Genomic DNA, 22334 nt, shown 5'->3' on the forward strand with positions numbered 1-22334 from the left:
GAAGAGGAACTAAAGAGCCTCTTGATGAAAGTAAAAGAGGAGACTGAAAAAAACTGGCTTAAAACTCAACATTCAGAAAACGAAGATCATGACATCTGGTCCCATCACTTCATGGCAAATAGATGGGGGAACAGTGGAAACAGTGAGAGACTTTATTTTCTGGATCTCCAAAATCACTGCGGACAGTGACTGCAGCCATGAAATTAAAAGACGCTAGCTCCTTGGAAGAAAAGCTATGACCAACCTAGATAGCATATTAAAACACAGAGACATTACTTTGCCAACAAAGGTCTGTCTAGTGAAAGTGATGGTTTTTCCAGTAGTCATATATGGATGTGAGAGCTGGACCATAAAGAAAGCTGAGCACCGAAAAATCGATGCTTTTGAATTGTGGTGTTGGAGAGACTCTTGAGAGTTCTTTGGCCTGCAAGGAGATCAAACCAGCCCATCCTAAAGGAGATCAGTCCTGGGTGTTCATTGGAAGGACTGATGCTGAAGCTGAAACTCCAATACTTTGGCCACCTGATGTGAAGAGCTGACTCATTGCAAAAGAGCCTGATGCTGAGAAATACTGAAGGCAGGAGAAGGGGATGACAGAGGATGAGATGGTTGGATGGCATCACTGACTCAATGGACATGAGTTTGAGCAAGCTCCGGGAGTTGTTGATAGACAGGGAAGCCTGGTATGCTGAAGTCCATGGGGTTGCAAAGAGTCGGACACAGCTGAGCGACTGAACTGAACTAACTTTCTACTCACAATCCCTATGAGGTAGATATTATTCCCATTTTACAGAGAAGAAAGATTAAGACTTAGGAATATTAAGAAAATTGCCCAGGTCCATAGGCTGGTGAAGATGGGTTTCAAACCTGGATCCGCTTTCACTCGGAAGCTGAGTCCCAAGCGTACTGCAGGGAAAGAAATAACAGTGACTTTTTACAAAACAAGAAATAGAGCTCATCCTCTTTCATTCATGCATTATGCAGGAGAGGAAATGCCTTTCTTGAATTCCCCCTCATACATACCTCTTCCTGGGAGCTAAGAAGAGGGAAAACACACATTGGGACTTTACACGCTCGTCTGTAAGGGTCACAGACCCAGTACCAGAGGAAGAGGAAGAAACAGAGGAGGGAACATTGGGTGCTGTGAGGCTCTTAGGTGTCAGAGCAAACCCAACCTGAGCCTTTGGATGCATGACAAATAAGCTGAGGACCAGAATGGTTATAAAACTTGTTTGAGTTCACGCCAGTTAGAGATGGAGAGCAGAGACTAGACCCCAGGCCTCCTGACTCCACAGAATTGCCAGTGTCAAATAGGCCTCCTCCAATCAAAAAGAAGAACTTTCAAGAACACTGACTTTGTCCCCGTCTAAAAGCCATGCCGAGCTGTATGTATTGGGTAAGTAAGCCAAGGGTATTGGGCATTGCAAACATGTTCTCAGAGAGACTTCCAGCTGAACACACAAAGAAGGGAGTCTCCAAGGAACAGGGTAAGGATTGTCTGAAGGGATCTGTGCTGGTGAGATTACAAAAATCATAATATATGAATAAATGAACATATGGAAGAAATCAAGCAAAGCCCTTTCCTTCTTCCCATATGTAAACTCAGTCTTCGCCTCAAATCATTAAGCAAACACAGATGCAGCCAAACCAGGCACCAGATGGCAAATGAGAATTGGAAGAAAAGGTAAAGAAAGCTTTCGGTGTTTATTCAAAGATGGGGGAAAGCCGTGATCCGAAATGCCATGGTTTCTACGGAATGGTCACCTGAGGTCACCAAGACCCCAAAGTGACCAAAACCAAACAAAACAAAACTAGAGTAATCTTGATTGGAAAATTGTAGGCAAACCACCACTATCTTCTGTCAATGGAATACAGCATCAGAAGAAAGTGATAATTGTGAGAAATGAAAGAAAGAGTTAAATAACAAAAGGACCAGAGACGGACAGGAAGGTGTGAAAAATGGACTTTAGCTGAGTTCTTGCATGAGGCAGGAGCTTTGCACCCTTGGTCTCCTTTAATCTTTACAACCACCCATTTAGGTATTGGCCAAATTTTATAAAGAAGGAGATTTTGTAAATGGAGCAAGAGAGATTAAGTTCCAAGGTCACATCACAGGAATTCCAATCTAGCTATTTCCAGTGCTTTCTATGTACCTCTCCCAATTAGAGAGAATTTGCAATTAGAGAATTCTCATTTCTCATCTTTTACCCTGTTGTCAGACCATGTAATTGACACAGAAATATGGCCCTTGAAGGGTTCCATTTACCCTATAATCACCAAGCGTTTGTCACAGGCCACACCCCTGGGAATATGCATGGGTTATAGTTGTGTACCAGACACACAGGGGGAATCATATGGCACTCTCTCGCCCCCTCTGCCCACCCCACTGGGTGTAAGGAAGAAGGGATCCTAGTCGGGTACTGCGTAGAGGGGAGACCAGAGCAGATGCAGACTGGAGGAAAGAGCCTGCCTGAGAGCGTAACACCACTTCTGTTTCATCACAGACCCCCTTGCACATACCTTACCCGCCTCTTAGCTTGTCCCTTGGGAGTGAGCATCCGTAACAACAAACCAAAGGGCATCTTAGTTTTCCAGTGTGTGTGAGTTCATATATACAGGATAGGAAAATTCCAATAATATTTTCGTTTCAATGAAGAGCTTAAATGAACATGAAAGTGTACCCCCTCTCCCCAAATCAATCAGATCACTCCTTAGCTTGCAGGTGGACCAGCAGTGCAGAAACTGCCTGCCCATTCGGCAGACCTGTCTCCTGACTCCTCCACTAACTAAGCGTACTTCTTAGGCAGGCCACTCTTTACCTCTAGTTCCTAGTCTCTAAAACAGAATTAACGTTGGCTTTGAAAAGTTGTTGTGGGACTTTCTTTCTTTTCCTCTTACCCCTCTTCTCTCCTTCCAGCTGGCCAATCTCCTTATGGCTATTTACATTTTTCACTTTCCCATTTTGTTCTTCTTTTACCAAATCCCAATCCAGGATGAATCCAGCTTTCGACCTTATGCCTGCCTGAAGGCCACTGAACACTATAGGGAAACACTATACAGCAATAGGGGGCTTCCCTGGTGGCTCAGCGGTAAAGAATCCGCCTGCAGTGAAGGAGCTGCAGGAGACCTGGGTTCGATCCCTGGGTTGGGAAGATCCCCTGGAGGAGGCATGACAACCCACTCCAGTATTCTTGCCTGGAGAATCCCATGGACAGAAAATCCTGGCAGGCTTAGTCCGTAGTCACAAAGAGCTGGACCCGACTGAAGCGACTTAGCACTCACGCGTGCACACATACAACAATGAGGCCGACTTCTAACTTTATGTATGAATGATCCCCGGACAGCCCCCCTCACCCTCTAGTTTCTAGCTGGATTTGGCCACTGGGCACCAGAGGAAGCCTGGAGGGTGGATGGAGCTATTTGTTTCCCCAGCTCCCTCCTTGCTGAATTGCCACGGTTTAGCTGATCCATCTACCATGTGTCTATACCATAGACCACAGTTCCACAGTTCCAGCATGTGGCCCTCACCCTCTTCCCATCTTCTCTCCAGGTGATGGGAATCACTCCCTCCCCTTGCTGCTTCAGGCCAGGAGGCGGTAATGGTTCTCCACTGTTGCTAGTCTTTTCCTAAACCTTCTTTAAAACAAACCCTTTGTTAAGCTTTACTTCAGTTACCCAATGTGGGTGTCCATTTGCTTCCTCATAGAAACCAGACTAATACATCAGATAAGTCTCTAATTTTCTGCAACATGATATCAAATCTTCTCCATTCCCAGCCCTATCTTTCCTCTCACATTCAGGCATATGACCTCCTATTTATTTTCAACCCCTAACTACCTCAAAAAGAAAATAAAGCCATTGGAAAGACACCTACTGTCAAACCTGTGTTTCTCATATCCAGTGATGTGCTGAAGCTGACTTGCCTGCTCCCAGGAGGCAACTGTGGGCATCTCTGCCCAGCTTCACTTTCAGTGACATCACATTTAGTTCAGTTCAGCCATTCAGTTGCGTCTGACTCTTTGTGATCCCATGGACTGCAGCATGCCAGTCTTCCCTGTCCATCACCAACTCCCAGAGCTTACTCAAATCATGTCCATACAGTCGGTGATGCCATCCAACCATCTCATCTTCTGTCATCCCCTTCTCCTGCCTTCAGTCTTTCTCAGCATCAGGGTCTTTTCCAGTGAGTCAGCTCTTCACATCAGGTGGCCAAAGTATTGGAGCTTCAGCTTCAGCATCACTCCTTCCAATGAATATTCAGGACTGATTTACTTTAGGGTTGACTGGTTAAATCTCCTTGCAGTCCAAGACACTCTCAAGAGTCTTCTCCAACACCACAGTTCAAAAGCATCAATTCTTCGGCACTCAGCTTTCTTTATAGTTCAACTCTCACATCGATACATGACCACTGGAAAAACCATAGCTTTGACTAGATGGACCTTTGTTGGCAAAGTAATATCTCTGCTTTTTAATATGCTGTCTAGGTTGGTCATAGCTTTTCTTCCAAGGAGCAAGTGTCTTTTAATTTCATGGCTGCAGTCACCATCTGCAGTGATTTTGGAGCCCCCCAAAATAAAGTCTCTCACTGTTTCCATTGTTTTCCCATGAAATCAGCCATAGTGGAAGTCTTTACACCCCAGTGCTATGAATCAGAGCCTTTTTTTTTAATATATAGAGCCAATTGTTGAGCATTTATCAGCATGCCACTGCTTACATCCAGATGCAGCCTTTTGCTCCTTTACATTTGGTAGAGTGGAAAGGACACCCTACCTGTCATCAGAGGCTCCTCCACCTCCCACTACCTTTGATAATCCATTGGTGTCTTCCTCTGGCGTATTTAGCCTCTCCTTCCATACTAACTCTCCATCAATATTTAAAGCTGCTCTAAACTTGTGCTATTCCACACTGTAGCCACTCATCAGACATAGTTACTGAGCACTTGAAATGTGGCCAGAACAAACTGAAATGTGTAGAAGACATACCAGATTTTGAAGATTTAGTATGAATACAAGAACATAGACTGCTTCATTAATAATTTTTATCTTGTTGAAAAGATATTTGGGATATAATAGGGTAAGTAAAAGACATTAAAATAAAGTTCAGCAGTTTCTTTTCACTGTTTTAAATGGCTTCTAGGAAATTTAAAATTACTTACAGAATTCACATTATTTCTATTGGACAGTGCTACCACAAACTCTCATCTTAAAAATAAAATCTCTTCTTCTCCCTATCAGCCCTTCCAGTTACTGCCTCTCACAGTCAAAAACGCTTTAAAAAGTGGCCAGCATCATTGTCGTGATTTTCTTTATTTTGCATCACTCTATTTGTTTATTTTTGGTGGTTCCGGGTCTTCCTTGCTGTGCGGGCTTTTCTCCAGTTGTGGTGGGTGGGGGCTACTCTCTAGCTGTTGTGCACCAGCTTCTCACTGGGGTGGCTTCTCTTGTTGCTGAGTGTGGGCTCTAGGCATGCGGGCTTCAGAAGCTGTGGTGTGTGGGCTCTAGAGCACAGGCTCAGTAGTTTTGACACAGGGGTTTAGTTGCTTTGTGGCATGTGGGATCTTCCCAGATCAGGGATCGAACCCATGTCTCCTGCATTGGCGGGAGAATTCCTTACCACTCAGCCACCAGGGAAGCCCTGTCATGATTTTCTACACACCACCTCCCTCCTCAACCAAACATGATCTGCCTTCCTCTTCCACAAATCAACCAGAATCACGATAGTTTAGGTCACTAATGCTAACCTAGGTCATTGCACACCACAAAGGACTGTCCGGGCCTTACCCTGCTTTACCCTGAGCAGCATTTTGCAGTGTGGCGTACAAGCTTCATTGAAACAATTTTCTTTTTATTTTTTTAAACTCGATTAAAGTATAGTTGAGTTACAATATTGTGTTAATTTCTGTTGAACAGCAAAGTAATTGCATTATTCATATATAAATATATATATATATATGCATTCATTTTTGCATTCTTTTCCATTATGGTTTATCACAGAATACTGAATATAGTTCACTGTGCTATACAGTAGGACCTTGTTACCTGCAAACTCCCAATCCATTCCCCCCCCACTCACTCTCCCTCCCCTTGGCGAACACAAGTCTGTCCTCTCTGGCTGTGAGTCTGTTTCTGTTTCATAGATAAGTTCATTTGGAAACACTTTCCCATTGACAGCATACTTTCTTGATCTTCCTCCTACTGAGATGCTCTTAATGCTGTTTTCCAGATTCCTTGTCAGCTCCTGTCTCTCCTTTCTACCTATAACATCTTGTCCCTCTCATCCACTTCTAAGGATTCATTTTCTATTGATATGCAGGCAGTTCTACATCTACACTTAAAGGTCTCACAGGCGTCTCAGTTTAAATAGGTTCAAACCTGAACTCAACATCTCCACCTTTGCCTGCAGAACTGGCGCTAGCTTAGACGTGGCACTATAGGTAATGGTACCACATCTATTTAATCACTTCTGCCAGGACCTCAAGGACATTCGGAGCCCACCCTCTTCTTCTTCCCCCACTTTGGTCTCTCCTGGTCTCTTTCTAAACTACTCATTGTGTCTCTTTAATTCTCCACTTTGCTTTAATTGCACAGCCCCATCCTAGTCCAAGCCACCGTCAGCTCTCACCTGGACTTCTCAAGAGCCTCTTGAATGGGTTCCCTACCACCACTTCTACCACTCTAATCCATTCTCTACACACCTGCCAAAGTGATCTTTTACAAACTTAAATAGGATGCTTTAGCTTAAAAATCTTCAGTGTCTTCGCCTTGACTTTGGCATAATGTTGGAAACCTTTAACATGATTTTAAAAGGCCACCCCAAAACCTATTCCTGCCTTCATTTGTAGCTTTGTCTGTTTTCACTCTCCCTGCATTCTGTCTACAAACTACCTTGGACTTCTTTTAGTTCTTCGAATGTGCCATATTATCTTGACTTGGGACCTGCAAATATGCCTTTTCTTCAGCCTGGGACCCTCTTCATCAATTTTCTTTAACTGTTTGCCCATGTCCTTGTGAACTTTCAGATAGTTCGCTAAGCCCCCAAACTAGTTTTGTCTCCATCTGGCGCTCTCACATAGCTCCTGTGTTTTTCTAATAGACTCTAAACTCCATGAGGTCAAGGATCAGAGTCATCTGATTCACTTACGTATCCACAGTGCCTAGTACAATGTCTGGCACACAGTGGATCCTCAATAACTATTTGTTGAAAAGTAAAACATTATCTGGCTCAGACTTCTCGTTTTGGAGATGAGGAAACTAGTATCCAAAGAAAGGAAGCAGTTCATTCAAAATTACTGAGCCCAGACTGAGATTCATACAGGACCAGAGCTTCCTGATTTCCAGGTCAGTCTTCTTTCCAGTACATCATGTGTTTGTCAATAATTTAGCAAACAGAGGGAGGTAGACTGAATTCCCTCTGTTTTGAGAAAGCCAGTGCAAGCTCATGTTCATAAACACAGCTGACATAGTTGTTGTTTTCTTTGTTTTATGTAAAAGGCCTGGAAGTCCAACCCAAAAATAAACTCCGTATTTCTAAACCTACAAGCTCCTACAACTTTTATTGCCTAGAGGCCCCGTTCTGCTCATTGTCCTCCTTCCTTCCCCGCATTAACCAGAGGCATCAGTTGGTATTCAGGGTTGAGCAATGCCTTCATTCCATGCTCTTTATCAATCCCCTGCCCAGGCAGCATGTCACATGTAGCAGAAGATTAGGAAGTGCTGTCTTTAAATAGTAGTGCTCAAGAAAACAATATAAGATCCTGTATAGTGCTGGGATGGAGATAGTGGAGATTTTTATAAAAATAACAAATTTTTTAGCTCTCACTTGTGCCAGGCACTAAATTAGATGGTTTGCATGTATTTTCTCTTGTCTTACTAACTCTATGAGTAATTATATCTATCGTTTCTACTTTACAGATGAGTAAACCGAGGCATAAAGAGGTCATTAAATTGCCTAAGCCATTCAGTTAAAAGAGCCAAGGCTCTGATCTAGGCAGTCCAGAGCCCATGCTCTTAACTGTGTGATATCTGAAAGTGAAGAATAGGCTGACCTGACAGCAAATATCAGAAAGTACAGCTGAGGGAGATCCCAAAGTTGAATTATACAGATATCCCGTCCCCGATTCATTCATTCATTGATCTAGCTGCTCATTCGTGCTTTCACTCTCTCAACATTACTTATTGAAAAGTCACATTATATCAATTGTTGAGGATACTGGTAAAATTAATGGCCTCTCTCCTCTGAGCTCTCACTGTCTAGTGTAAGAAACATATAAGTAAACAGACATTTATCCTACTGCGTGCCAAGTGCTAAGATAGAGGGGGCTTTGGGAACACAAAAAAAGCTCATAAACCAACTTAAAAGGACACATATGATTTATCCTGGACCTGCCTGCTGTGCTTTTTTAATTCTGTGTACGTCAGCTCTCTCCTTCCTTCCCAGTTTCCCTCCAGGCTTTCTCATGCTTTTGATGCTTTGCCAACGTCTTCGGCCTCCTCTACTCCTGGTTTCAGATGCATTCTCTCTGCTTGTCTTTGTCCTCCTGTTGTAGGTTTGAAATGCATTTTGGCATATCCAGAAGCACATCTGTACCATAAAGCAGTCTAATGCCAACCCCAAAGGCTAGACCAGGATGTGCATGCCCCACTTCTATATGACTCTGATCTAGGAGAGTTAGAAACCTAAAACATGGAGCTTTAAGGAGTGTGGAGGACAAGATAGATGGAAAAATACCTGTGTCATAGAAAATTTGGTTATTTACCAACCTAAACACAGAGAAATTGACTAGTGACTACCCAACATCCCTTGCAGCTCAGTCATCATGTCTTGCATGTCCTACACCACTTTTTCATGATCTTATAGGATATTGGCCTCTGTGCAATGGGGGAATTTTTGGTTTTACAACAGAGTATAATAAAATAAATACATCAGATTTGGAACATTAAAAAATGTTAATGCCATCACATTTTTATTTTCTGCTATCAATTATGGTGCCTGATCTATTGGCCAAAAAATATCTTCACAATACAAAATTAGCTTTGAAACAGGAAGTGTAAATTTCCAAGGTGGTTGGACCCTGAGAACTTTCAGGATCCCGTATTTTCTCAAGTTGCAATCTCCCATCAGTCTACTCCTTCCTAAACTTTGTTTTTCTCCTACAGTCATAAATGAAGCATATTCTAGCTAAGGAATATCTGTGGATTAGATATATCAATTGAATTTAACAAAAGAGAATTAGTGGTGACTCTTATTGATCAGTGTTTGATTTAATGGATGGGGACTCACCCCTATATATGGAAGAAGTAAGTCAGAAGAGGTATATAGACTGAAAAAAAAGGGACTGAGATTCTGGCAATAACTGTCGGGTGGAGGAAGACAGTTGATAGGAATGATGTGGCAAACGATTAAATTATTGGGCAACTGAAGTCAGAAAGTGGCAATTATAATATTGGAAACACTTGGAAACCATAAGACTCAAGCATTGGATGGGTCTTGTAGACAGATGCTGAAGTACATGATGATGACAAACCCCTGGATGGATAGATAGGGAGATGATATCTAAGCCTTAGGCTCATTTGACATCAGCAAGAGGCTAATGATGACAGCACGGAGATGCAGAGGAACTAAATAAGATTGTATCTCTATCGTTAGATGGCATAAAACTCAGAGAAGAGGTTTTTGCTTGCAGATGGAGAAGCAGTCATCCAGAAATGATGATAAGGAGCCATGAGACTGTTGACATCCACCACCTTCCCTAATCCACCCACCCCACCAACCTGAAACATATATCCAAGCATGAGTAATGCATGTTAACTCTTACTTTTAATAAAGCTTCTGGGAAAATAAGGTTTGTTTCAGTTGATGAGTAAATAGTAGTAGTAATAATAACAATCACAATGCTTTTCATCATTTATTTCATAACAATATACCTATAAAATAGGTATTAAGATTCCCATTTTTAAAACTGAGACTCAAGAGTGTTAAATGGCAGAGCTAGGGTTTGAATTATGGTCTCTCTTATCACCAAAGCCTTTGTTCCACAGTGAATGGTTAAGAATGCTGCTGCTGCTAAGTCGCTTCAGTCGTGTCCAACTCTGTGCGACCCCATAGACGGCAGCCCACCAGGCTCCCCCATCCCTGGGATTCTCTAGGCAAGAACACTGGAGTGGGTTGCCATTTCCTTCTCCAATGCATGAAAGTGAAAAGTCAAAGTGAAGTCTCCCAGTCGTGTCTGACTCTTAGCAACCATGGACTGCAGCCTACCAGACTCCTCTGTCCATGGGATTTTTCAGGCAAGAGTACTGGAGTGGGGTGCCATTGCCTTCTCCAGAATGGTTAAGAATAGAATCCCAAAACTGTCTGTCTCCTTATCTTTCAGTTGGGGATGTGAAGTAGGTAAAGTGTTTAATGGGGCTTTCCAAGTGGCACAATGGTAAAGAATCCGCCTTCAATGCGGGAGACACAAGAGACATGAGTTCAATCCTTGGGTCATGAAGATCCCTTGGAGAGAGTAGGAAATGGCAACTGGCTCCAGTATTATTGCCTGGAAAATTCCATAGGAGCCTGGCAAGCTATAGTCAGTGGAGTCACAAAGAATCATACACAACGTAGTGACTCAACAACAGCAACAAAAAAGTGTTTAATAGAGTATTGGGCCATTAGCTGCCATTATTATTTTTGTTGTTGAGTTATTGTTATTAGTATTATTTCTGTTACAGCTTACTGCAGTACTCAGCCAGAAATATCAGCAGGACCATTTCTTTTTCAGTCAACAAAAGATTATTAAATGGGTGATAGCTTGCAGTTTTGAAGTCTATAATCTGATGCTTTTAGCAAGAAGCTTGATACTTTGCCTTTGAGAAAACTCATAAGAGCCAAGTCAAACCAATGTAACTAGGATGAATAGTCACTCAACTATTCATTTTAGGGCCCAACCCCTTTGCAACCAGGCCCTGTATTAGGACCACATCTCAAAATATCACAGTGGTAGGTATCCTTACCTATTATGGGAACTCTCCCCTCTACCATGATTGCATGGTTGACTTGGAATGAGGCTGTACCTTGTTGGGAAAGCACAGTAGGTATATTCCCTCTTAGAGTGAACCTAGTTAAAAAAAAAACAAAACCCTAATAAAATGTACCATTGAGAGTAACTGGTTCATTTGTCAACTGAGAGTTAATTAAAAAAAGACATGTACATGGAACCAACAGATTGCAAAGCTGGCAAAGATTTTAAAAATAATCTAATCCAATCCCTTTATTTTGCTGATAAGGAAAGTGAGTCCCAGGGAGGGCTAGAGCCTTACTCAGGGTCATACAGCTGGCAATAATTTTGTTTGTGTCATAAATTAATATGAACAGTCTTTCCATACATCAACGAATCTTCCTGCCTTTGTGAGCACAATATCATAACTATAATTGAATTTGTCTTTGATGATGGAGAAAGCAAGCTTTTAGGGTTTTACAGGGCCTTAAAGTCATCAGAGCAAGATAAATTGTCTTGAACTAATGCTGGAGATGTATTAACTGTGAGCTTGTCAAGGAATAGGCCTGGTCTTATTCATGAGTTAAAGCAAGTTTCAAATCCTAGCTAATCCATCTACTAGCTTAGGAAAGTCACTTAACCGCTCTGAGCCTCTGTTTCCTCATTATAAATTTAGATAATAAGTCCTTCATTATAGAATGTTGGTGAGCATCAAATGAGGCAAGATATAGATATACAGTGCCTCACCAGAACAGACACTTAATTAGTGTATACTTTCAAATAACCTTCAGCGAACATCCTCCTAAAAGCTAAGGATACATCAGTGAATAAGAAAGCCACGGACCTGATTTCATAGAGCTTAGGTTCACAAGGAAGGAGTAGATGTGAAAGCCGAGGAAGAAATAGACAGTAAGCAAGGATGCAGATAAATTGACAATATAATTTCACATACAGGTAGGTAGATTGATACCAAGTATTTAAAATTATAAATGAGGTGTGAGTCTTTATGTCATGATTAGTGATGAAGACTTACTTTCCTTTCTCTCATCCTTTCTTGCTTCTCAATTGTTGTCACAGAGGTTACACAGAATACCAGGTGCAGGTCAAAAGATGAGTGTGTCAAAACGAAAAACAAACAGAAGAACAACGAGCCATTTCTTAACACTTGCTGGAGGAAAATCACATTGCTGTACTTTGTTTTCCTACGGAGGGGTCATGTGCCTCAGCCCACACATTAGCATGTGAACTTGTTGTTCCAGTAACATGAGTCAGAGTTCCTCAAGAAGGCAGATTCATGTATTTCGGAGCTATGTGTCAGCATCTTTGAAAAAAGGTACAGTGTTCTGTATTGGTGTGTCTCACAAACGCACACACATCGATCACACGGCTAATCAGCAGCAGAAGTGGGATTTGAACTCAAGCCCAGGGGACTCAGGGTTTCCCTGGTGGCTGCCTTGAAGAGGGAAATGGCAACCCACTCCAGTACTCTTGCCTGGGAAATCCCATGGACAGAGGAGCCTGGCAGGCTACAATCCATGGAGTCACAAGAGTTGAACACAACTTATTAAACCACCACCACCTGGGGACTCAAGCGCAAGGTTTTTGCATTGCAAGGAAGACAGGAGGGTCATGGCTGAGTGTAGGGCTAAGCAAAAGCCTGGAGTCAGAGGTGGGTCTGAATTCTAGCTTTACTGCATATTCACTTTCTTACCTTAGGTAAATTCCTCATACTCTCCGTTCACTTCTTGGTCCATAAAGTGAAGATAGATGATATCTGTGTCATAGTCATTTTGAGAATTTAAAGAGTCATGTACATAAAGTGATTAGTACAATGCACAGCACAAAGTAGCACCTGCAATATCTTGGCTGAACTGGTAACCTAGCAACAACCATGGGAGTTGACTGTTGGGCCAATGGATACCTTGCTTTTTGGCGCATGAACTCCCATCAGTTTAAAAAAAATTTGAACTTACATCCTAAATACATGGAAACTTATTTATGAAAAAGCATATACATATTCTACTGTGCTTGTAGATTATTTACACATAAAACAACTGAAATAGAGCTGAAATAAGATACTATTTCATAATAATAGCATCATACTAACATTATTCAATAACTGAAATTACACTGTCTTTGGCCAGATGAGTTTTTAATGATTTTTAAATGAGTATTGACGATTTCTAAATGATTTTGTATGTGCCTCTATATATATCAAACAGTATTCTTTTTTTAATTAAAGTACAGTTGATTTATGATATTATGTTAATTTCAAGTATACAGCATAGTGATTCAGTATTTTTACCGATTATACTCCATGAAGTTATTACAAGATAAAGACTATGATTCCCTGTGCTGTACAATAGTACAGTATATGCTTATTGCTTATCTATTTTATGCATAATTTATTTCTCTCAATCTCCTACCCCCATCTTACCCATCCTTCCATCCTTGTCCCGATTGGTAAACACTGGTTTGTCCTCTACTGTTTTACATATGAGTTTATTTGTATTATTTTTTAAAATTCCACATATAAATGACGTCATACAGTATTTATCTTTGTCTATCTGACTTATTAGCTTTCCAGGTGACTCAGTGGTAAAGAATCCACCTGCCAAGCAGGAGATGTGGGAGACACAGGTTCAATCCCTGGGTCAAGAAGACCCCTGGAGGAGGAAATGGCAACCCCCTCCAGTATTCTTGCCTGGGAAATCCCATGGATGGAGGAGCCTGGCTGGCTATACAGTCCATGGGGTCACAAAGAGTCAGACGTGACTTAGCAACTGCACACGCACGCTTGCACCTAAACCTACCGACCTGGAACATGTAAGTGCTGACGTGTGGCAAAGCCCTGGAGGCCGGGGCCACAGCACGGAGCGCCCTGCTGTCCTCTGTGGCAGGGCAGCACTCTTGTCCTCCCTTCAGGAGGCCTCGCTCGTCTTACTCATTCATGACTGATGTGTGCACCAGCTTTTAGAACTGGTGACGATCTGCATGTTAAAGCTGAATTGATTTCCTCAGACTTAAAGTCGTATAAGTAGCACTCCCAATATTTTCTTCTGAAATCTTAGGAAATCATCTCCAGCACTCCCTGGAGCACATGTATGCTATTTTAGAAACACCACTAGGTGATCTTCCATTACCTCTGGCATGAATGTCACCACCCTTTCATTCAGCAGCTCAGCCAACATGAGCCAAGCAACTATGCCCTTATGTGCGAGGACCATGTTCAGCATGAGACTTAGAGTGACATGGTTCCTGCCTTTCGGGAGTCACAGTTTAGCTCCCACCAGGCCAGGTTGTGGTTATTCTTCCCTGTAGACCATGGCTCGACACTGCCAAACTTGCACTGCACTTTGGTGCCTAAGTCTAGACTACCTGCCAGCCTTCCCAAAGTCATAAGGTCTTTGTCCCCCTTCTCCTGGGTGGGACGGGAAGTATCAAATCCCCTGCTCCCCAAATTGCCGACATTTCTGTCTGCCACTCTCGGAATCCCCTTCTTCTCCGTGGGTGCTGATGAGCGCCTTCCTTTCTTGAACCTAACTTCCCTGGGTACCTCACCCAGTGTAGCTTACAGCCCTTCAGTGGCTCCCAAGCCAGTCTGGAACACGTGAGAACTGGGAGTTCCCTGGGCCTACACAGGCCTGGTGGCTGCCAGCGCTGCTCCCAGGAAAGTGGTGAGCTGTGTGTGCGGACTGGTATCTCGGCCTTGACACGGCAGGGAAGGGTCATTCCCCATGAATGCGGCCTTTCATGCCCCTGGTACAGGGCTCCTATTTTTTCTTACAGAAGTGACGATCAAATGTGAACTTTCATGGTTTATTTATAGCTCGGCCTTATAGAGAGAAAGAAAAGAAGTGATTAAAAGGCGATTTTACCAAATATTTTGTTTTCAAAAGCTCTCATTGTGTGGGCAAAAAGGAAAGAGAAAAGTCCCTGTCTTCGTTGTTTCTGTCTAGACTCCCCAACAAAGAGGGTAGCGTGCTACAAATCCAGATTGTCCGGCTCTTGCCTGCTGACAAAAAGAATGAATTTTGAGGCCAACTTCAAATAAACCCTTTTGAACAGAAATATATTGTGGGGGGTGACTATATTTAGCACGTGTCAGCATTTCCATAATAATTTCATATTGTTATGCGGTGGTAATTTCCAGATTTACTGCAGCCAGTGGGTTCATGAGGTTTCAGTTTTATGTTAATGATTTGGAAAAATGGGAAAACTCAGCAGTGCCATTTCTGATGACAGCACCAGTCCTCTGGGTATTCTCCATATTGTGTCGAATACCCTTAATGAGCCCTGCCTCCCAGAAGAGAGGAGAATGACCACGAGTCATTTTGATTGCCTCTAGAAGCATCACTTTTTTTTTAGAGTGCAGTTTTGTTTTATTCTCCTTCAAATGATCAAATCCCTTTATGCCACTGTATCAAGTGAAGACAGAAAAAACAAGTGAACACTAAAAAACTAACCACCCATGCTCCTGAACCTGATTTTTTAATATATTTTCATCTATTGTTTATTATGCACATATACACAATTTTTGAGACTAATTGAAAAACAACTGTATTTTTTATTCCCACTGTCCCTTCATATCTGTCCACTTTAGCTAGTTTCTCTTAGGCCTAGTTAAAAATTTTGGTAGTCCCATTACTTTCTTAAGTAAGCAGAAAGTCACTTAGATAATATGGGTTTTATGGTCCCTGTAAGTCATGAGACATAACCAAAATTCCAACATTAGAATATCAAGAAATGTATCCTGCTCATCACATCAGTGTTCATCTAAAGATAAGATAGCTCCTCATTCCTCCAGCCAGAACTGCTGGAGATATGAAGAGATGTCTGTGATTAGATTCTTCTTTTTTTCCTCAGTCACTTTCTCTCCAAGAATATGTTAGCTTTCTTCTTGTTCTTCAGAGGTGGTTGGAAGCTGGAAAGGAAGAGAGTTAAGGGGTGTAGGAAAGTTCTTATCTTGAATGGCACTGTCATAAATGGACTTGGTGCTAAGTCAAAAATGTATTTACAGCTAGGCTCCATTGCAGATTTTTTAGGGAGACTCTCCACTTCTGTAGATATCTCATTGTATCTTGTCCTTGTCCTTCTCTGTTCTAGTAGCTCTTTTAATTCCTTAAAAATCCAGTTGGTTGCCTCAAGCTTCTTTTTTCTCTCTCTTTTAATTGGAATATAATGCTTTACAATGTTGTGTTCATTTCTGCTGTACAGTGAACGGCATCAGCTATTTGTACACATATACCCTCTCTCTCTTGGACCTGCCTGCCATCCCACCCCCATCCCAATCATGGAGATCATCACAGAGCACTGAGCTGAGCTTTCTGTGCTTTATAGCAGGTTCCCAGTGCAGGTTCCCTCTCCTCATTAGATAGCCATACTGGCCAGGATCTAAGACAACCCACAAAGCCCTCTCACCTGTGGCCACCTCGGGTCTGTGGAAAACAGTCATGCCTTGTGAAGTCTGACAGACACTGGCAGTACTGGCTGATCCCAGGGCAACCCTCCTTCACTTCTACACCAAAGCTGCCAGCCAGCACATCTCCTCCAGACCGGAGGTATACTCAGCACACCCTGTCCCACAACCTCAGGGGCATATGTGCAGATACCAGTTGATATCAGTGAAACCATGCTCTCACCCCCTCCCCTGGAAGGAGACCTGATGCTCAGTCCACACACAGCTCCCTCCTAAAATTCCAGCTCTTTTTCTGACCTTCCACATGGATGAAAGGTTTCAGAGTTGATTTATGGGTCCTCAGCTACCCTTTCAGGGTGGTCTGTTTCCAGCTCACTTTGGTATCTTATATCTGTCAACTTTAGCTCTCAGACAAAACTTCCATTTTAACATTCCTTCACGTGTATGGTCCTTAAGTTCATTCATCCCATAGACATTTGCTGGGCACGTATGATATACCAGATGCTGAGTTTGGCAGTGGAAATAGTTAAAAGAGTTGCTGCTTAAGGAGCAGGAGTCTAGTTGGGGCAGCTATGTGTTAACAAAAAATTGTGGTACTGTGTCATAAATGCTATGATAGATGGAAGCACAAGTTTCTAGGGTAGCAGATAACCCATTCTAGGTGGGAGGCAGGCAGTGAGGATGAGTCAGGAAAGACCTTCTGTGGAATCAGTACCTGAGCTCTGCTTAATGTCTTAAATCTGTACTTTTGTAAGAAACAAAATAACCTCTTGTTAAACCTTTGAAATCTCTATTGCTTTTATTCCTCAAAATTTTATTTTAAAAATAAGCAAAAGTAACATGAAGACAGGAAGAAAGAATTTCTTGCCATGTGTCTACACATCGATTATGGTGGGAAGGCAAGTGACATTTATGATGCTTCTTGTATAATACAAGTTTCCTGGATCCCACCCATGAAGGCGGTCTTGGAATGTCGGCTCAAGTCTAAAGCCTAAGCCCAATGCCGTGGATTCCCCCAGGGTATTTTTAAGATTCAGAGCAGGCAGGTCTGCCCTAAAACAAGCAGAGCAGAACAGAGCACCGCTGTGAAGGAAGAAGCAAGCCCAAAACAGGAGACCTAGTGGCAAAGTTGGTGAGGGGGATGACTGTGACCATCTCAGCAACACATGGGACCTGCTTTAAAGGAAATCAGAATTTAGTTTATGAAGGAGAACATTCTGACATACATTGGGGTGAGCAGAGCTCTTTAAATATTCTTGCTAAGTGGAACAGCAGTGACCATACTAAGATACGGTTGCTCTTTTACAAAATGTCTCCAGACTGCCCTTTGTTGGTTCTTATCCTTTCACCTTGATTCCCTTTTCAATAATTTTTCATAATTTTTCAAACCTCCTCCTTAGTAAGCCTACTGGTTTTTTTTTTTCCTTCTGTCAGTGGGCTTCTTACTCAGCATCGCTGACCTCCCAAACAGCACTTTTAAAACCACTGGACACTAGGAAGCCAGATAACTAGTCAGAATGTCCATGGCATCCTTGGGAAAGAGCAGGTAGAACATATTTGCCAGATTGGAAATATGTGTAAGTGATTAGCAGATGAAAAAGTATCAAGTTTCTTAATCCTTGAATAACTATTGAAAAGAAGTTGATCTGCTTCTAGCATGTATTTATCACATTCTATTTTGATTGCAGTAAATGTCTTTTCCATTCCATGGTGAGCTCCTTGTTGAAAGGACCACTTATTCTTCATCTCTGTTTTCCATATATATTGAATGCTGTGCTTGGCACATGGAAGGGGCTCAATATGTTTTATGAATATTCTAGGTACTGAGATTAAGCAGCAAATAGACATATCTCCCAGCCTATGTAGCTTACATTCTGGTTAGAATGAAGGATGAAGAGGCAGAGAAGGAATATAAACTAGTAAGTACATGACTTGCCACACCAGAATTAGTGATAAATAATAAATATAATGTTTATAGAATTGTATAAATACATATGCATGTATATGTAAATAAATAACTCACTAGTAAAGTGGTAAGGATGTTCAAGGAAACACTTGGGCATGTTTTGAAGACACTCAGGCCTTTCACATTGTGTGTGGTAGCCAGATTCTTAGGTTTCTTTCCTCCTCTGCTGATATGTGAGTTTCTCTAGGCCATACAGCATGTCTTACACAAATCTGTATTCCTAGCACAGTGTCTGGTACGTCGTAATTAATACATGTATAGAGTAAGAAGTTGTACATATGTGACCCCAGAATGACTACATCCTTAACAATAAGAGTTCAATAGCTGTTCCCAAGACAGGACCTCTTCTGAGGAGCTTTGTCATGCTATTGCTTGCAATCTCCCAAAGTCAAGACTTTGGACTCCACAAAGTATGGGTTCACTCAACTTCCCTAACTTTCCCACGGACTTAACAACATTAGGAGACCACCCAAGGAAACCTGACCTCTCCGTTCATGTAATGGAGCCAATGCAATCTGTGGTTGATCTTGCTGCTGTTCATTCCAACCATGTCCACCCAAGACACTACAACTTGCTGACTGCCCATCTGCCCCACTGTAAAGACAAGAATGTCCTGAGGTCAAGTCTGTTAGGCTCAGCCCAGAGGTCTCACATCTGTACTCAAAGTCACAGAGACTGCTGGGAAAAGAGCTGAAAGTGAAATGAAGAGGTCTTAAATATTCTGACCTAGAGTTTGGGTGCAGAGTGGCTTCTGTTCAGTTACTGTTGTGAGTTAAGTGGACAACAGGCTCAGTGGCAGATTATGTTGCCTTCTCAGGCCAACATGTCCAGTAGTTCCCTCCCATAGCCCCCTGCGAGCCATCACAAAAGTGCTTTGCCTTTCAGGTTGTTTATGCACTGGAGGTCTCAATAGGCAATCATTTATTATGCCCAAGCTTGTGGTAGTAGATGTAACTTTTAATATTCACTGGGTTTTAATCTTAACACCAGAGAAATTATGTTGGAAAAAAATGAACTCACTGAATCTCTTCAGGGGAAATAAATTCTCATTAGCATGTTTTTGCCTGTGATAGGCCTCACTTCGGTTTTAACTTTCCAACTTAGCTGTGTTCTGTTTTCTATTTGACAGGAGGCAATGGCAAAAATGAGCAGAGTTGGAAAAGTTGTGTTTCCTAGACATGAGGATAAAAGGTAAGTTTATATGTTTTCTGTCCACAAGCTGAGGAATGAAAACAACAGACACATGCAACTCTAGAGCTGGAATAAACCACAGGGGTCAGCAAGCCAGCCTTTTCATTTACTAGTTGATAAAACTGCATCTCAGAAAGGTAAAGTCCTTTTCAATTCCCTAAGATCACAGAGCTAGGAAGGGCCAGACCTGGGGGTCAAATATTAACTTTTGAACTTTCAAATCAATATTGTTTTCCTTAGATCATTAACAGCAAATCTGGTCTCATCTGTCCTAAAATGGAAATCTCATGTCTTCCCACACAGTAGCATCTATCTGTTCCTCCACCCTTTGCCTTTGCATTACGTGACTTTGAGGGTTACAACATGACTTTTTTTTTTAGTTGACGTATATTTGATTTACAATATCCTGTTAGTTTCAGGTATGCGGCACAGCAGTTCAGTTATATATATGCCTGCCTCTGTGTGTGTGTGTGTGTGTGTGTGTGTGTGCCTGTGTGTGTGTGTCTTCTTTAGATTCTGTTCCTTTACAGTTATTGCAGTATTGAGTATAGTTCCCTGTGCCATGCAGTAGACCACCATCACTTTGATTAATGCTTTAACCCCAATTCACAAAACACTTATTTATTGAGTCCCTCCTATCTTTAAGCCATTATGCTCTTTGACATCTAGCCAGGACTTAGAAGAGAGTAAGACACAATCTTATTTATATAATAGATCACTTCAGGACAAACAGGTATGTTCGATAATAAAAGTATTACCAGGTGATAAAGTAACCCAAAGCAGAAGAAAATTTGACCCTGTAAGGGTAAGGGAAAGCTTTTGAGAGGAGGTTAAGTTTACCTGCCTTAAATGCTTAAAAGAAATTGTCAAACCAAAACCGAAAAGAACTTTGTCAGTAGAGGGAATAATAAAGGCAAAGTTATAAAGGTGGGTACAGCATCGTATATTCAGGAAACCCTAAACAACTCATAATCCTGAAATGCAAAATATGAGATGGGAGATGACAGGAAATGGAACAGGGTGTAGGGGAACTCTCAGAGGGAGCTGTGAGAGAGCTTAGGACCTCAGGTTTCATCCTACCAGCAGAATGGAGATAGTGAATTTTAAGGAGTGGTGGGACCTGTCCAGATGGAGGTATTAGAAAGATCCTCTAAGGATGCACGAGAGGGCCTGAGGTTAGAAGCAGAGAGACCAGATGGAAAGCTTTTCAACAATCCATTCGAGAGATGAAAAGAAGCTATACTGACTCACTGGTTGTCAGTTTAGAGATGAAGGAACAGTTGTGCCAGTGGCTTTTATCGTTTTAGGAAAGTATTTGTGGTTAAGACAAAAGCAAATTCTACCTTATGTAATGGACAGGAAAAGGTGCTGATCCCACCAAAGCATGATCAACGTTTAACAGAGTGGAATGGTCCATGGAAAAAGCCATCCACCTTTTATTTTCTTAGAAGATCTCCAAATGGGAGCTGTTAATCCCCTGAATATAAGCCCCTCTCTAAATACCAGGGTTGTAAAGCAGACGGGTGCCTGCAGGAGCTCAATGCCGGAACACGGAGAGATCTGAGTTCCTGGTGCCGGTGGGAGCCCTGGGCTAGCAACATCCCTCCTTTGTTGAAATTAGGAACAGATTCTTCTTTCCATCTCCTCACTGACCCTCCGAAGACTTTTGAGGAAAGTCTGGTTTTCCGTTCTGAGTGGATCCCACGTGTTCTTTTGAGAAGAATCCTTGGTTCCTTGCCGTCTGCAGGGAGCGGGCCTCTGTGAGGGAGCCACACACGGTGCTCTGGCGCCATCTGCAGGTGGCCCGAAGATTTGCAAGTAGAAGCCGGTTCCCTTCTGGGCCCTTCTCCACGTCTCCTTGACTCAAATCATGTTCTTGTCTGAACAGAACACTCAGGTCTGTGCCACACAGACCCAAGATGGAAGGATCGAGGATTATCTGATCAAGGATTAATATCTATATACATATAACTCTTAAAACTCAACAAGAAAACCAACAACCCAAATCAAAAATGGGCAAAGGACTTGAATGGACATTTCTCCAAAAATAATATACAGTCAGTAAGCACAAGAAAAGATCAACATCACTCATCTTTAGGGAAATGCAAATCAAAGCCACAATGAGATACCAATTTACAGTCATTAGGATGGCTACTGTCAAAAAAGCAAAAAAAATAGCTAGTATGGGCTTCCCTGGTGGCTCAGATGGTAAAGAATCCACCTGCAATGCAGGAGACCTGGGTTCAATCCCTGGGTCGGGAAGATCCCCTGGAGAAGGGAATGGCTACCCACTCCAGTGTTCTTGCCTGGAGAAGTCTGTAGACAGGGGAGCCTGCCGGGCAAGAGTCCATAGGGTCACAAAGACTGAGCAACGAACACTTGCACTTTTCATTTTATTTACAAGGGTGCAGAAAAACTGGATCCCTTGCCCGCTGCTAGTGGGAATGTAAAATGGTGCATCCTCTGTGGAAAATAATACAATGGTTCCTCAAAATTTAAAGATGGAATTATCATATAACCCAGAAATTCCACTTCTGAGTATTTAGGCACCCATGTTCATAGCAGCATTATTCACACTAGCTGAATGAAGGCAACCTAGGTGTCCATTGACAGTTGAATACATGAAGAAAAAGTGGTATGTACATATGATAGAATATTACTCAGCCTTAAAAAAAATAGGATTCTGAAATATGCTGCAACATGGATGGGCCTTGAGGACATTAAATTAGTGAAAAAAGTCAGTCACAAAATGACAAGTATCGTATGATTCCATTTACATG

At 42.1% G+C, this 22334-nt stretch overlaps 1 protein-coding gene across 18 annotated transcripts in view; it reads left to right on the forward strand.

Moving 5' to 3' along the window:
• Positions 1–22334, forward strand: part of FGGY (FGGY carbohydrate kinase domain containing) — a 510923-nt gene that overhangs the window by 484738 nt on the left and 3851 nt on the right. For all 18 annotated transcript variants that reach the window (XM_069592908.1, XM_069592919.1, XM_069592895.1 and 15 more), the window contains one exon: positions 19493–19554. In XM_069592908.1, the coding sequence (XP_069449009.1) occupies positions 19493–19554 (62 nt within the window). The remainder of the gene's footprint in view (positions 1–19492; positions 19555–22334) is intronic.

Source organism: Ovis canadensis, chromosome 1 (genome assembly GCF_042477335.2).
Source record: "Ovis canadensis isolate MfBH-ARS-UI-01 breed Bighorn chromosome 1, ARS-UI_OviCan_v2, whole genome shotgun sequence".
In the NCBI taxonomy this organism is placed as follows: domain Eukaryota; kingdom Metazoa; phylum Chordata; class Mammalia; order Artiodactyla; family Bovidae; genus Ovis; species Ovis canadensis.